Here is a 14,775-nt window from a genome sequence, read left to right as displayed (position 1 = left end):
GATTCTCTCCGTAGAGATCCTAGACAAGGACGAAACTAAGTAGAAAAGTCCAACTAGCTGACTGCCTTGCGTCTCATAGGAGGACACTGCCATAGGCCATATAGCCTGAGGAGGGCACTTTAGTGACTATGGATCACTGCAAAATACGAATAGGCTTGGGCTCTTCCAACATTCAGAATGTAGCCTCCAACGTTGTTAGATGAAAAGATGGCTGGAAATCCATCTCTTTTAAAATAAGGTCTAGAATTATTTGCACCCCCAAGGTATGGGGGTTCGTCCATACCTTGGCAGAATGTGGATTTTGCACCCCTTGTGCTCTCTTTAATTCACCCTCATCTATGTGACATCCTCCTTGAACTACTGTTCTCCCACACTTTCCCCATCATGAATCAGGACTTGCACAAGGCACTCTCACAACCTCACCTGGCAACTTCATCAAGTGCAGATAGGATGTTAATAATGCCAGTCTACTTTCCTGGGGTTTCAAAGCCATTGCCTTTTGTTCTAGCCTTGATGGATGTGGTGAAAATTGTTCCTTTGCCTCTGTTTGATCTCCCTGCCCTGCTTACAAACATTTGGGGGGGGGAATGGTATGCTTTAATGCCCAAATCTATATTGATCTGGTGGATTGCTGTATTTCCACATCTAACTGATGCATTTCAGTCCCTGGAGTGTACATGCATAACTTGCTTAGCCCAGCCTTGGCCATCCTGATGCCTCACAGGAGTTCTGGACTCCCATCATCCCCAGCCAGCATGCCCCAGGCAGTAGCAAGAGCTGTACACTAGCCTTGACCTAATAAACTGGCATTATTGTGCCTAGTCTCTTCCTTATTTCTTGTAGCCTGTTACCAGTGTCCAAATGACTATTGTCATGTCTGTGTTTTGGGGAATTCTTTAATGTCCTTTTTCTTACAATGTAAGCTGAGGGGCAAAGAATCACAGTGCAACAATAATTATTTAAAATGTTAGCAGTATTGTAACAACAGCATATGTAAAGTAGCAGAGTCTGCAGGAAGGTTAATTACATTCCAAATGCCTGGGTAAACAGAAAAGCAAACCATTAGCAGAAGGGTGTTTTTGTTGTTAAGCTTTTGCAAATTCACTCATGCACCAAAGCATCTAGTTGAACACGCCTCCCTTGATAACATCTGCCCCATGTAAGCAAGTGAACACTATTGTCTTGCAATAAGAATCATAGGCAAAAAAATGGGCAAATGGAATGGAAAATGAGCAAGTGGATTTAGGCTGAGTGCACATTACCCTTTACTCCAGCTCCTGTGTGCTTCCAAGCCTGATGTTCGAAGCTGTGTATACATTATGTCAGCCCCAATCCATATCTATCATGTAGTTTCTCAAGAAATACTCCTGTTTGAAGTGTTTTCCCTCAAAGCAGCTTCAATTAGATTTGAAAATGCAAGCTGAAGTCAAAGTGAGGTGTGTACAGCTCAGACAGCCAATGCACATGTGCAGTTGACAACACATACACAGATGACTGCTTCACTTAATTGGAATTTAGGGGGTTGCTGGAAACAAATCAGGTAATGTGATCAGTCGAGGACATTTCTACATCACAAATGCAAATGTGGCTTGAAATGGCACTGAGGGGAACAGGAATGTGTTTTAAGACGCTCAGTAGGCTTACTGAGCCAATCATTTAGCTACCCAGTAGGTGGCAGCAAGGGAGCCTAAATTGGTACACCATAAAAGAAAAAGACCTCTTGCACTGTAGTAAAGCATTTGCATCAAGGCCCAGGTCCAAATCCTGGTATCTCCAGTAGGAAATGAGGTAGCATGGGAAAGATGAGAGAGAGAGGAACATAGCTGGAGAGATTTGTAGCCTTCGGCTTAACATTGTCCCTAGAAGCTCCAGTGCTGGGAAACTGCAGAAGGGCTTTCTGAATGGACAAGCAAGTACTGTGACATAATAACTGGGAAAAATACCAAACTGGATCCCTCTTCTCATAGCCATTTGCCTGAAAAGCATTCCGCTTGCTTCCTAGGGAAGACCAGTCGGAGGAGAGTTCTCAAAGGCTGAAAGTTCCTGGAGGAATCTCCCATGAACACATCACACCTCTGCCCTTTGGACGCTTCTGAGACACTACATTGGGAACAAGGGAGGGGAACCAAATCAACCTTACCTGGTGGGTGAAATGGGAACCAAAGGCAGTTGCGGGGGGGGGGGGGGGAGGGGCCACTCTCAATAATGTTGGGTGGGTGCAGACCCCAGAGGGCAGCTTCTGCTATTTCCTCCCTAGGGGAAATGTATCATTTCTGCTGTGAGCGGTGGCAGCAGCAGGCAATGCAGTCACTGAAGGCTGGATCTGCTACTGCTGTGGATCCTGCCGTCCGAGGGTAGTGTTCTCACCTTGCCTCACGGGATGTGTCAGCTTTGTGTTTCATTTATTGTGTTTCTTATTGTCGGAAAGTTCTTCCCAATGTTTAGTCTGGATCTCCTTTCTTGTAATTTGAATCTACCCTCTGGAGTAGGAGAAAACAAGCTTCCACATTACAGCCCTTCAGATATTTGAAATTGACTACCATAATCACCTCTCAGTCTCTCCTCTTCTCCAAGGTGGAAGATACATCATTAGAAGGGGGAAGAGCAGGGAAAGTAATATCTCTGAGCATCATCTAGAGACCAGAGTTGTGGATTTCCTGCCTTTTGAGATTTTCCCTCTTCACCGCCTTTGTTTCAGCCTGGTTACCTCATGGCAAATTCTATTCCAAGGAGCTCAGTAAGTAAACGTGGGGGGATTCAGGGATCCAGCACAGCTCTGCAACGCACATGGAACTTCCATGCAGGAGCCCTCCTGCTTTGTACGTTCACCTGTCAATTTACGGGGGGGGGGCGACAGGAATGCAGGCAGCAAGCGGCAGGGAAGGAGGGGAATTCAGGTCACATTTTAATTGTAGCCTTCCTAATTCCCAGGACATTACGTAAGCAGAAATGCAGTTACCCTTCAGACTCCTCTGAATTTTCCAATTCTGAAAAATGTGTACAAATATGCATAGTGAAAATAATGGGAAAATGCATTATATAAGGGAAGATGGCATGCAAAAATGTGTCCATTAGCTCATTAAAAAGTGAGCACTAAACCCCTGACAAAATGATGCAAAAATATGAACTGAACTTACAATTGGAATATTCAGAAACTGAGTGACACCAAAAGTTACAGATTGGCTGATTTAGCACACCAATGCCTGAACAGGGCATTTATTTATTTGTTTGTTTGTTTGCTTGCTTGCTTGCTTGCTTGCTTGCTTGCTTGCTTGCTTTTAAGCATGGCTTGTTTTGGGCTGAAACATAACTTATTTGGCATAAGAGGCCTTAAAACTGCTTTTGTCACATTCGCTTTGTGGTCTTTGGGGCAGTTGGAAACATTCTCCAATGCCAAGCCTGATTATTAAGCTCTCCTTCAGAATAGATAGTTCTCTATGATTCCAGCTCAGTTAATGAATTCTTTCATCTGTCAGAGAATAAATCGGAAGTGTCACCTAGTGCTCCTGCCACTGTGACTGTCCCAGGCTCATTCAAGCATCTCAGACTGCTTCTGGACACAGCACAAGGCCCGAGGCTGTCTCTGGAGCCCTTTTAATACAGTGCGGTAGTTGCTTCCACACAATGTCTCAAATGCATGTGGGGGGTAGCAAAGCAGGAAGGAAATCTTAAGCAGCAAGGAATCCCTGTATCTCAATTTGCTTTGGGCTTAAAAGGAAAGATACAAATCCCTGTTAATGAGATTGTGCTGCTGCTATTTTCTTCACTATCCTGAAGGAGGTAATAGCCTCTGGTCATCTGATTTCACTGACTTAATTCTTTAGGGCAGCCTTCCCCAACCTGGTGCCCTGCAGATGTTTTGGTCCACCATGACACAGCTGACACGGCTGGTATTTATAACCAATGAGGAAAATGTCTTGAGATTATTACTCTCAATTCTGTTATGAGCAGTGACTACTGTCAGCAATGATGAATACATTTGCCACTTCATATTCTGGACTCAAGCTCCTCTGGACTCAATTTTTTCCCATCAGAATTCCTGTCAGGGCTGCCTCTACCCCTCAGTTTAATTCACAGCTGCCAAACAGTGCCTGTTCACATACTGTGCTTAGAAGAAATGAACTTCTCCAGACTTTTGCCTGTACGGTATAACCAAATTTAATTGGGTGGATGGGGCACCTGAGTCTCTAGTCTCAGTAAAATTGTGACAAGTGCAGCACAGCACAAATGCAGCTTGTTCTCTCTGGAATAGACATAAGGGATCAATTTAAATGAAAAACCATTATGGAATAGAATGCTATTATGCCCAGGAACTTAAAAGGAGATTTATTAGGTAGAACAGATAGACTGCCCAAGGGGTGGCTGGATGTGTCCATTTCAGCTTCTCTCCATTTCTAATTTTTCCACCCTTAAGGTCAGCTTGTCCCATTACACCAGGCATCCCCAAACTGCGGCCCTCCAGATGTTTTGGCCTACAACTCCCATGATCCCTATCTAACAGGACCAGTGGTCAGGGAAGATGGGAACCTTAGTCCAAAACATCTGGAGGGCTGAAGTTTGGGGATGCCTGCATTACACCATCTATTTGCAATTTTTTTTTATTTTAAAAGTCCACATTTTAAAAATGGTATGAATTTGTATGCATGTTTCTCCTAATATATGCATTTTTTGTACGCAATTTGGCCTAGTGTGCACATTTTTGCAAGCATGTTTCCCTAATACAAATACAGTTTTATAGTTACTTTCACTAATGTATGACCTTTTATGTGGACTTCAATGGTAGGAAAACTGCATCATAAAAAAATTCAGATGTGCAGATTGTGAAGGGTAACTGTGTTCAGGTTCACTTATTGCTTCAGGAAGTTAGAAACGGGAAGGTTTATCATTTTAGTGAACCAAATGAATTTCTCCTCCTTTCCTTCCAGCTATTGATATTCATTCTGTTCCCCCAGTGGCCTGAACTACAGAGAGAGGGAGGGAAGCACAATAATATATGAGCAGTGAAAAGTCCCTCTTTCACTGTGCTGTAAGTACTTTTAAAATAAAATAAAAGGGCATTATTTATATTTTGCTGGAGTGAGCGGAGTTATGTGGCAAAGGCGAGGAAACCAGAAGTGGGTTTGTTGCAGAGGCACTTGACAGTGGGCCCACACTCAAATTTTTCCTGAATGAGGGGTGTGAGAGAAAGAGATTGCAGTTACTCAGTAGTGGCAGAAAGGCACTTGGCACATGCTGGGATGTACTTTTCTTCCCATGCTCCAGGACTCAGCGCTAGTGCTCAAGACAAGGTGCATGGGCTGAGGCCTGGTAAGTCTTGGTGCAAATCGGGTCGATTGCAGAGTGCTTGTTCAGAGAGGGGAGAGTCATGAGAAAAAGAAGCTGCTTTGTTTTGAAGAGTTGCTGCAAGGGGGGGGGGGCTAGGAATCAGCTGGTATGTGGAATAAAACAAAATGTCTGTGTTCTGTGGCTGAGTTTCCTGGCAACAGAAGGGGGAATCAGTGCTTAATTTCTAGAAAATTCCTTCGGCTTTCACATAAGATCTGCTTCTGGGAAGGAGAAAGGCTGCAGTTGAAGGAGAAGCACTCTGCATATGGCAAAAGGTACTTGTATCATTAAAATACAACTGTTATTTCTGCTTAAGAATTCTCAGCTATGAAGTCAAGATCAGTCACTGAATCATTGGGCAGAATTCTTAAAGGGAAATATACCGTGCTCTTGCAGTGCCTTGGTTTTCCTCAGTTCAAATATGGGGCTAGTATATATTAAACAGTATAAATGCATAATTCATTGTTCCAGCACATACTGTACATGTATCTGAAGAATTGTAGTCTGGGAGTTGCCTCACTGCTTTTGCCTTCTGTCTTCATGGACTTAATCTATTGCAGTGGTAGGCTGAAGGTAGACTGGGATCTAGATTGGTTGGTCTGGGGCTGATTTGCTGGAAATCATCTGAGTTTACAATTAGCAGCAACAAAAATGCTTCCCTCCTTCCTTAAATTAAGCTGCTGGGATGTGCTTTTGAACTGCTAGGTTGGCAGGAGCAGGAACTGAGCAACGGGAGCTCACCCCGTCGCAGGGATTCGAACTGCTGACCTTCTGATCGGCAAGCTCTAGGCTCTGTGGTTTAGATCACAGCGCCACCCGCATCCCGTGAATTAAACACTTACTGAACCTTTATTTCCCCCCCAAAGCATATTGAATTGTTGTTGATCTATTTTAGTCTGTACTGTATTTAGTTGATATTCCTCAATTGCTAACTTATTGTAGTTGATTCTTCTTTTAAGACAATACATTTCTTTCAACAAAAAAGAAATTGTGTAGCTAATAGCTGGAAATGCTGTCAAGGCAATAGAGGATTGTCCGCTCCAGTTCACGTTGGTTTTGTGTTCATTTAAAATAAAACTGATGCATGCCTTAGTGGTGAAGACTCTTAAAAGAAATGATGATTCATATGAAGAAGCCCGTTTCATGCTATTGAAGTCTCTAGAGAAACAAATACGAAAACCTTCAAATTGTGAATACACCTTATGAGTTCAGGAAAGCCAGTTCGTGTTTTATTTGCACAGCAGAGTGCAATGGAGACAGAAATCTAAACATGCCTATATTTAGTGTGCCTTCTGCTAGTTACTGCCTCAGGCAAATGTTTAACCTATATTTGAAAAAACGACCCCGTGACTGCCAGTGAAGCAGGGAATCTACTGCTCCAAATCCAAACACAGTAACACAGAAAGCTTCTCTGTTGAACAGACCCATTACAGTACTACTAGAAAGAGGTGGAGGGGAAGTCTGGCCAGTACAGTATCAGTCCATCTAAGCCATCTCAACATGCTACTCTACTGCCCTTCTCAGGTAATCAGGTTTCAGTGCAGTGGTGATCCTCATTTGTCACTGTTAATTGCAAAGCCAGTAGTGAGGGAGTGTATCAGGCATCCATAATCCTACCCAGAATTAAGCTGCTGCCCTTGTTTTTAGACTCTGCTAGATGAAATGCATGTGTTGATTCAAATATATCCATCTGAGTGCAACCTTCGCCAACCCGGTGCCCTCCATTTAGGACTACTGTATAACTTTTATCAGTCCCAGCCAGCTGGGTTGTGAAGACTACAGTAAGAACTCAAACTTGACTTGACATTCTGGAGCCAATCTAAGTCCCACCTGTTTACGAGGGCTCTTATGAGTAGCTCGGTGCCTATACAACTATAATGTGGTTATAATGTACTGCTGATTATCTGTTACAACCGATTGTTTCATTGGGTTTGTTAGATGTTTCTTTCTTTTATTTTTTATCACTGTTGGGTTTTTTAACAGCCGTACCTTGGTTTTCAAACAGAATGCATTCTGGAAGTCTGTTCGTCTTCTGAAATGTTCAGAAACCAAGGCACGGCTTCCGATTGGCTGCAGGAGAGTCCTGCAGCCAATCGGAAGCCGTGGAAGTCATGCTGGATGTTCGGCTTCCGAGGCAAAGTTCATAAACCAGAATACCTACTTCCAGGTTTGCAATGTTTGAGTTCCAAGTTGTTCGTGAACTAAGCTGTTCAAAAACCAAGGTACGGCTATATTGTTATTACCAACTCTGGGATTCACACGAAAGGCAGGATATTATTAACTCAATACATGCATGTTAGGGTTATAGTCTATTTCATAACACACTTGGTTCTAAAAACAGGCAGGGAGGGGACAGGTTAGAGCAGAAGTTTTGCTCTGGCTTCAGATCAGGTGAGCTAATGATAAGGGAGGTTGTGTGCTCACACTGTTTGCCAAGGTCTAGCTCTTAACTTTCTGAAGGTGTACCTAACCTTCAAGAAAACCATTCTCCTAGGGGAGGGAGACTACAGCTTTTTGTACTGTGATAACTTGGCGTGCTCTGGTCCATGGGGTCACGAAGAGGCAGACACGACTAAACAACTAAACAAACAAATTTGGCCACAGTAGTTTACAGACCCTCCATGTGCCCCTATTTTCATGGATGTTTCTGATTTAGATAAACCATCCCAGTTTCTGATTTCATCCTGGAATGTCCCACTTTTCTTAGGATGTCCCTATTTTCATTGGAGAAATGTTGGAGGGTATGGAGTTATCCAACCTCTGAGCCGTCTGAAGGAAATCTTGTACAGTATAGGGAAGGGTTTTTTTTGTTTTTTTAAATGATTAAAGTTTTATTATGTTTTTATATATGTTGAAAGCTGCTGAGTGGCTGGGGCAACCCAGTAAGATGTATAGTGTATAAATAGTAAAATGATCATTATGGAATGAGACATTCCTATTTTAATTGAAGAAATATTGGAGGGTATGAGTTTATGCTGTGATAAAAAACTGCCTGGATTACTGCCATGTGCTCTACATTGGACTTCCCCAGAAAACACTTCAGAAGTTGCAACTAGTGCAGAATAATGGGATCATGTTACAGTCAAACCTTGGCTCCTGAACACCTTCGTTACTGTACGTTTTGGCTCCTGAACGTCAAAAACCCAGAAGTGTTCCTGTTTTTGAACATTTTTTGGAAGCCGAATGGGCTTCCGGAACGGATTAAGTTCAACAACCGAAGTTTGACTGTATAATAATCCCGAAAGCATTGCTCTGGCTGCTAGTGACTGGTGGTGCCAGTAAAGGTAAAGGTAAAGGTACCCCTGACCATTAGGTCCAGTTGTGACCGACTCTGGGGTTGCGCACTCATCTCGCGTTATTGGCTGAGGGAGCCGGCGTACAGTTTCCAGGTCATGTGGCCAGCATGACAAAGCTGCTTCTGGCGAACCAGAGCAGCACACGGAAACACTGTTTACCTTCCCACTTGGACGAGGCCTTCTTACTGGTAGCACCCTGGATCTACTTTTGTTTTTAATGCTGTGTTGTTGCCAGCTGCCCTACCGGTAGGCTCTCAGGAGGAGGGAGTGCTTAAGAAATAAAATAATGGTGGTGGTGATGATATAGCTTTGAATGAGACAGCAGTTTTAAACTGATAATTTTACTGCTTTATTCTTTTTGCAAATCCTTTTGGGTATTTTGCTTTGCATTTTTACAATTAACATTTTTATGAAACGAACAAAATCATACAATAAACATGCCTGTCCGAACATTCCACCACACTCCCAAGGTGGCCAATAGAGGCCAGGATTTGCCCAGGAAAGTAAAAGCACCGCTGCTGGAGTGGGGGAAAGAACAGCGGGAGCTTCTCACTCCCACTGAGGCAAATGAATGCCGTTATTTACTGGTGGCGCGGGGGAAACCAAAGTACCCTTGCCTTGGCTGGCTTTCGCCGCGCCCAGCCCACTTGCAGGGGAAAATTGCAGGTTTCTTTTCCAAAAAAAGCCCCACCCCACGCCCGTGTGCTCGTCCCCGGCGCTTCCTCAAGAAGGCCGGAGCAGGCGGGGTTGCCATGGCAACGAGCGGCAAGTAGGCGCTCGTTCCTTGCAAAGCGGGCGGCGGAGGCTCTGCCACTGCCGGGAGCGCGCGTGCGCGCGGCAGCATGGGCTGCCTAGACAGCAATGCTCTGCCATCAGACTCTCTCCCTGAGGCGCCTGTCCCGGGCCGGGCCTTTTTCTCCTCCTTTTTCTAAGAGATAAGGGGAAGGCGGGCCTAGGAGGGAGGTCGCTCGGGGACGCTGTTTTTCGGCTGGCCGACAAGCCAACGACTACAACGTCTTCTGAGGGGGTGGGAGGGGCGGCCACGTGCGCGCGAAGGATCCTGACGAGACGCGAGTCAGCCCCGGCCACGCCTGCCTCGGAGCTCCGAGCGAGGCGGACGGCGGCTCAAGAGAGCGTTAGCTTTGTCCTTAGCTAGGGCGAACCTCCTGACTCGCCAGCGGCCGGACGCAACGCCAGGGACTAGCGCCGTGGCCAGTTTGAAGCGGCTCGCCGAGGAGTTTCCGCGCGCATTCGCCGCCGCCGCAGCGACAACGAAGGAATTGAGGAGGTGCTTCTCGCCGGGCCCCTGGGCGCCGCCCGCCGCCCGCGTTCGGAACGTGCTGCCTCTCCTCCGGCGTTGGTCGGTCGGTCAGGCTTCTTGGCACGTCTGAACCGGGCACCTCCCGATTAGCTTGTCTTTCCCTCCGTTAGCCTTTGACTGCAAACCTTTATAGGCTGCACCCTTGTTGCTAATTTCGGGGCGCGGCTTGCTGTTGGAATGTGAGAGGGAGGGCGGCGGGGGAGCTTGACCCGAAACCCAGGAGGGGTTCAGCTGTCTCGGAGTCGAAGCAGGCGCCTGTTTTCGGAAGTCTCCGTCGAACCTCTCCTGTCTCGGTAAATGTCAGGCTGGGAGGCTGGCAGGACAGCCCTTTCCCTCCTTTAGTCAAACTCCCAGGAGCCGGCCCGAAAATTGCCCAGCTTAAGGAGACAGAGGACTGCCTGTGCCTTCTGGTAGGAGCTGATCCTCCTCTTGGGCTTGTCACGGGGAATCGGCACATCTAGAGCCCAGGTTTGCGTTTCTGATCCCGAATGTGCCAGTCAATGGGGTAATGCTGCTGAGGAGAGAATCAGCAATCCTAGGGCCACCAATGAATTGCAAATGGAAAAGAATGTCAGGGAAGCCTCTGCACGATTGGTATTCTAAATTGAACTTGTTATGGTGCCCTTTCTGATTACTACCAGTCCCGGTAGGTGGGCAGAAAGGGCACAGAGGGCAGCGAGCTACGTTCCGATGAGTGTTTTTTAAGCCTCTTGTTCAACCACTGACTGGAGTGACATCTCGAAGCACCTTTGTGGTCAGACACCGCAGAGTGAACAAAGGCTGCAACCAGCATCCCGCCCTGAAACGTAGGTTGCTAGCTACATTTTTCAGGTGGGGAAACAGCCTTACTGATTTGCAAGTACAAAAGTGTCCAGTGGCAGGCATTGAATGCTAAAAATGCATCTTTTTGTTATATACAAAAAAAGTAGCACTTAATTCGGGGGCAACCAAGACATCTGTGCATCTTGTCTTTGTTTACTAACTTCTGGGATTTTGGAACTGTGCCTCCTGTTGAAATACCTGTTCTGTTTTCTTGCAGATGCCTGCCTGCCTTAGAATCCCACGTCATGACCTGGGACCTGTCTGAGTGAGAAACTTGTGGGGGAAGGCACCTCCTACCAAACACAGAGTGTGTGTTGCCTTTTGGATCATCCTTCATGCCTCCTCCACCCTTTTTCTCACTGCTGCTGCTGCTGCCAGGAGCGACTCAGTAACCAGCACTGCTGCATTCCTGGCATTCCATTCTAGATGCCACAGATGAGTGGAGGGTTTCGGAGGAAGAAAGACTAAAACAGACACCAACAATTAGGCAACTCCAGGGCTTGGCAGACAAAGGTGCTACTGCCAGGCTGGAGGACGAAGACTTTTGTCCCTACTCTTTCCTCCAGAGAAAAGTTACATTTTAACAGCATTGGAAAGACAAATCATTGGCTTACATTGGAGAAAAGCACGTGGCCTCACTTTGTCCTTGTGGTTTTGTTATCTTTGACTGCAGATAAAGCTGGGTAAGTGCATTTGATTTGACACATTTTTAAAGGGACTTATGCCTATTGAACTGATGGTGGCTGTTTAGCTTGCTGTCTACATGTTGAGTCAGAACAGCATCCTTTTTCTGGTTCCTCTCTACCGTTGGCATTACTCTAGGGCAGACTTCTGTAACCTGGTGTGCTCCAGAGGTTTTGGACTTACTTGCATCTGCCTCACCTATATTGTCTACTCCAGCAGAGCTGGTGCTGTGAGAGTTGTGACCCAAAATATCTGGCGTGTATCAGGGTTTGGGAAGCCTGCTCTAGGGCTAGATGCTGAAGCTCAGTTGAGAGAGAAATAAACAAATAGGGTGTGTAGAATTTTCACATGTATATTTGAACCTCTAACTCTTATGTTCCATATTCTCTCCTGTTTCCTCTCTTAAGTATTAAAAGCGTATCATATACAGCAAGGATGACAATCCGCTAATGTCACAATATGTCTGAAATTCTGGGAAAGAGGAATGTACAATTGGACCAGAAGAAAATATAGGACTACCCTTGAGCTGTGCAGTTAGCTATATGTATCTTTTTCCATCCTAGTTCTGTGCAGGGCTTAAGCTAGAGTTCACCAGAGCTTAGCACCAAAATCAAGTTTCAATGCCAGAACTCAGTCCTGAAACATGTGAAGCTGTAAAGGTTATAATGCCTCTGAGCATAGACAAAGGGCCTTTGGTCACTAATGAGTAAACACAATTGGACATTTGGGATTGGGGCAAAAGGCTTCTAGGTCAGAGACTGTACCTTTCAGGCAAGTTTAGGGATGATGTGCTATGGTTGTTGTGCATTTCTTCACTGCCCCATTACGGACTCAGGAGAGATCTGTGGGATCACTTATTTGTCTTTCATGGAGAAGCAGGGAGGAACAGAAGGCTCTGCAAGTGTGTTCACTTTTTCTTAACTAGTCACTCCTTGAGGAAACTGAGTCAGATGCATAGGACCAACATGTGTCTGACTGGTATGTGTGGAAATAGTTGAGTGATCTGACATTGGGTTGGCTGTGTTTTCCTAATAGAAAGGTCGAAGATTGTATGTGCCTTTATGGCATGCATATATGTAGGGGGGAATCTTACTTTTTTACAATTAAAGCATGCTTCAAGCAACTAAACTAAACTAAAATAATACATAGCAAAGCATTAATTCCATTCATACTGGCATTGGAAACAAGAATTTTTGGTCATACACCTTTATAGTAATGCTATCTGTTTTTATCTGTATTACTTTATAGTAATGCTATTGTTTTTATCTGTATTTCTAGCTTGCATCACAAACTGTTTTTCATCCTCACAACAGCACTGGGAAAGGGAATTGTTTAATAGGTAGAGAGTGTCTGTCCCCTTGTTATGTCCCTACATGGCATGTTAGATGCCACCGTGTAATAGGATTGCCTACTTGAATTGATTTAATCAGTACAATTAATTGACTAAACTTTAACTGCAGATTGAAAATTGAGTTCCTGTTAATCACTGGGAATAACAATGAGCAAATATTACTGAATTCAAAGCAGTGAAAAGCCATTCAGCCATGGATGCCCCACAAGCTTGTTCCCGGATCCCACCCTTTGTAATCTAATGGATTTTCCTTCCAGTTTGTATCCAAAGCTAGCAAAGAGGGACACTTTTAGAGTGGCATCACAAAGGTTCTTAGTAGCATTGAAGGCAACTGAAGATTGCAGTCAATGTCAAGGTGTCTTTTAAACCTGAATATTTCATACTGCTGATAGTTCTTGACCTCGTTTAGTTCTCAAAACCATTGTGATTCTGGTATGCAACTGTTGTGGGGAGTATCCCATTTCCCTCAGAGTTTGGTGGAAATAAATAGTTTGCTTCTGTCAAGATCCCTCAAAGGCAATTACATTGAGGTTTTATTAATATAGATATACTTTCAATCAGTTAAATGACCAGGTGATTAACAATGCTAATAAGTTAGCAGTTCTACCTAATAACATGGAGCATTGATGGTAGTCACTGACGTTTGCACTAGTTTGCTCCAGCCTCCTATCCCAGTACCTTTCCGGGTTCCTTGAGAGATGCAGATTGGTTTGTGATTGTGATTCTTGGCCTCTGCACTAATTTAATTGATTAATGCTGGCATCTCTGCTGATATATGGTTGTAAAAAGCTGTGATGATTGTTTGGCGGGATGGCCTTTCTTCCATATTCATGTGCTTCAATAAATAGTTTGTCAGGGTGTTTCTCTTCCAGCTTCCATTGGCACATGCACATATTGTCCATTGTAAAAGTAGTAATTTGATTTCCAGTTTGACTTCCTACCTGTCCCATATAAGTCATCTTATTTTACTTGTTATTTTTGTATTATATTTACTGTTTTTAATTAGGTTTTGTAATTTTGGATTATGCGGAATGCTTTATCTGAGTGGATGTAGCAACCGAGTAATTTCGTTGTTCCCGCAAGGGGGACAATGACAATAAAGATACCTTATCTTATCATACAAGGGGAATCTTACTGGGCAGGGTCACTAATTCCTGGATTTCTCTGTGGGAAAATGCAGAATATCAGCCCTTCATAATACAGTGGTACCTCTACTTACGAATAATTCTACTTACGAATGTTTCTACTTACGAATGGAGCTCCGTCCGCCATCTTGGATGCGGTTTAGATAGGATTTTTTCTTCTTACGAATTTTTAGATAGGGTTGCTTCTACTTACAATTTTTTTCTCCCAATGCATTCCTATGGGATTCGACTTACAATTTTTTTTGACTTACGCATGTGTGTTCGGAACGCATTAAATTCGTAAGTAGAGGTACCACTGTACAGAATAGCAGGCCATTTATTTCAATTGCTTTTCCCTTTTAAGTTTGCCCTACAGATCTAGTAGTGTCCATTGTGTATAATATATCACTCTTCCCAGGAGCAAGGAGGAATTATATCTGAGACTGATGTGCCTCTGTCTCCTCTCACAAGAACATAAAGAGCAACTAAGTTTGTCATTGTTATGAGCTTTTGTGTGCATGCACACTTCTTCAGAGTTGGTCTCTAAGGTGCAACTGGAAGGAATTTTTAAATTTTGTTTCGACTACGGCAGACCAACATGGCTACCTACCTGTAACAAGAACATAAAGAGGAGCACAGTTGAATCAAGTCCAAACATTATTTACTCCAGCACCTCATTTTCCATTGTGGCCAACCAGAACTCTAAGAGAAGCCAAGCAGGAGATGAGCATGATAGCCCTCTCCTATTGTTGTTCCTTAAAGACTGATATACGGAGGCCCTTCCTTCACTTTCCACGCCCCACCCAAACAGCCATATCAATGTGTGTGTGTGTGTGTGTGTGTGTGTGTGTG

At 44.4% G+C, this 14,775-nt stretch overlaps 2 protein-coding genes across 12 annotated transcripts in view; both read left to right on the top strand.

Moving 5' to 3' along the window:
• Positions 1–824, top strand: part of CNGB1 (cyclic nucleotide gated channel subunit beta 1) — a 23,083-nt gene extending 22,259 nt beyond the window's left edge. The window contains exon 20 of the mRNA XM_035118002.2: positions 1–824. This exon is cut by the window's left edge and continues 272 nt beyond it. Coding sequence (XP_034973893.1) covers positions 1–43 — 43 coding nt within the window. The 3' untranslated portion in view covers positions 44–824.
• Positions 825–5,479: 4,655 nt separating this feature from the next.
• The window catches only part of KIFC3 (kinesin family member C3), a 42,001-nt gene continuing 32,705 nt past the window's right edge, over positions 5,480–14,775 (top strand). For 4 of the 11 annotated variants that reach the window (XM_060275909.1, XM_060275908.1, XM_035118669.2 and 1 more), the window contains exons 1-2: positions 9,473–10,748; positions 10,982–11,447. The gene's annotated coding sequence lies outside the window, so the exon portion shown is untranslated. Of the gene's footprint in view, positions 5,601–9,472; positions 10,774–10,981; positions 11,448–14,775 lie in introns of those variants that run through there. The other 7 variants (XM_035118667.2, XM_035118666.2, XM_035118665.2 and 4 more) reach the window with 7 other exon arrangements.

Source organism: Zootoca vivipara, chromosome 6, assembly GCF_963506605.1.
Source record: "Zootoca vivipara chromosome 6, rZooViv1.1, whole genome shotgun sequence".
Classification (NCBI taxonomy): domain Eukaryota; kingdom Metazoa; phylum Chordata; class Lepidosauria; order Squamata; family Lacertidae; genus Zootoca; species Zootoca vivipara.
Note: the sequence above shows the minus strand (reverse complement) of the source record. Positions and strands in the feature narration are given on the sequence as shown.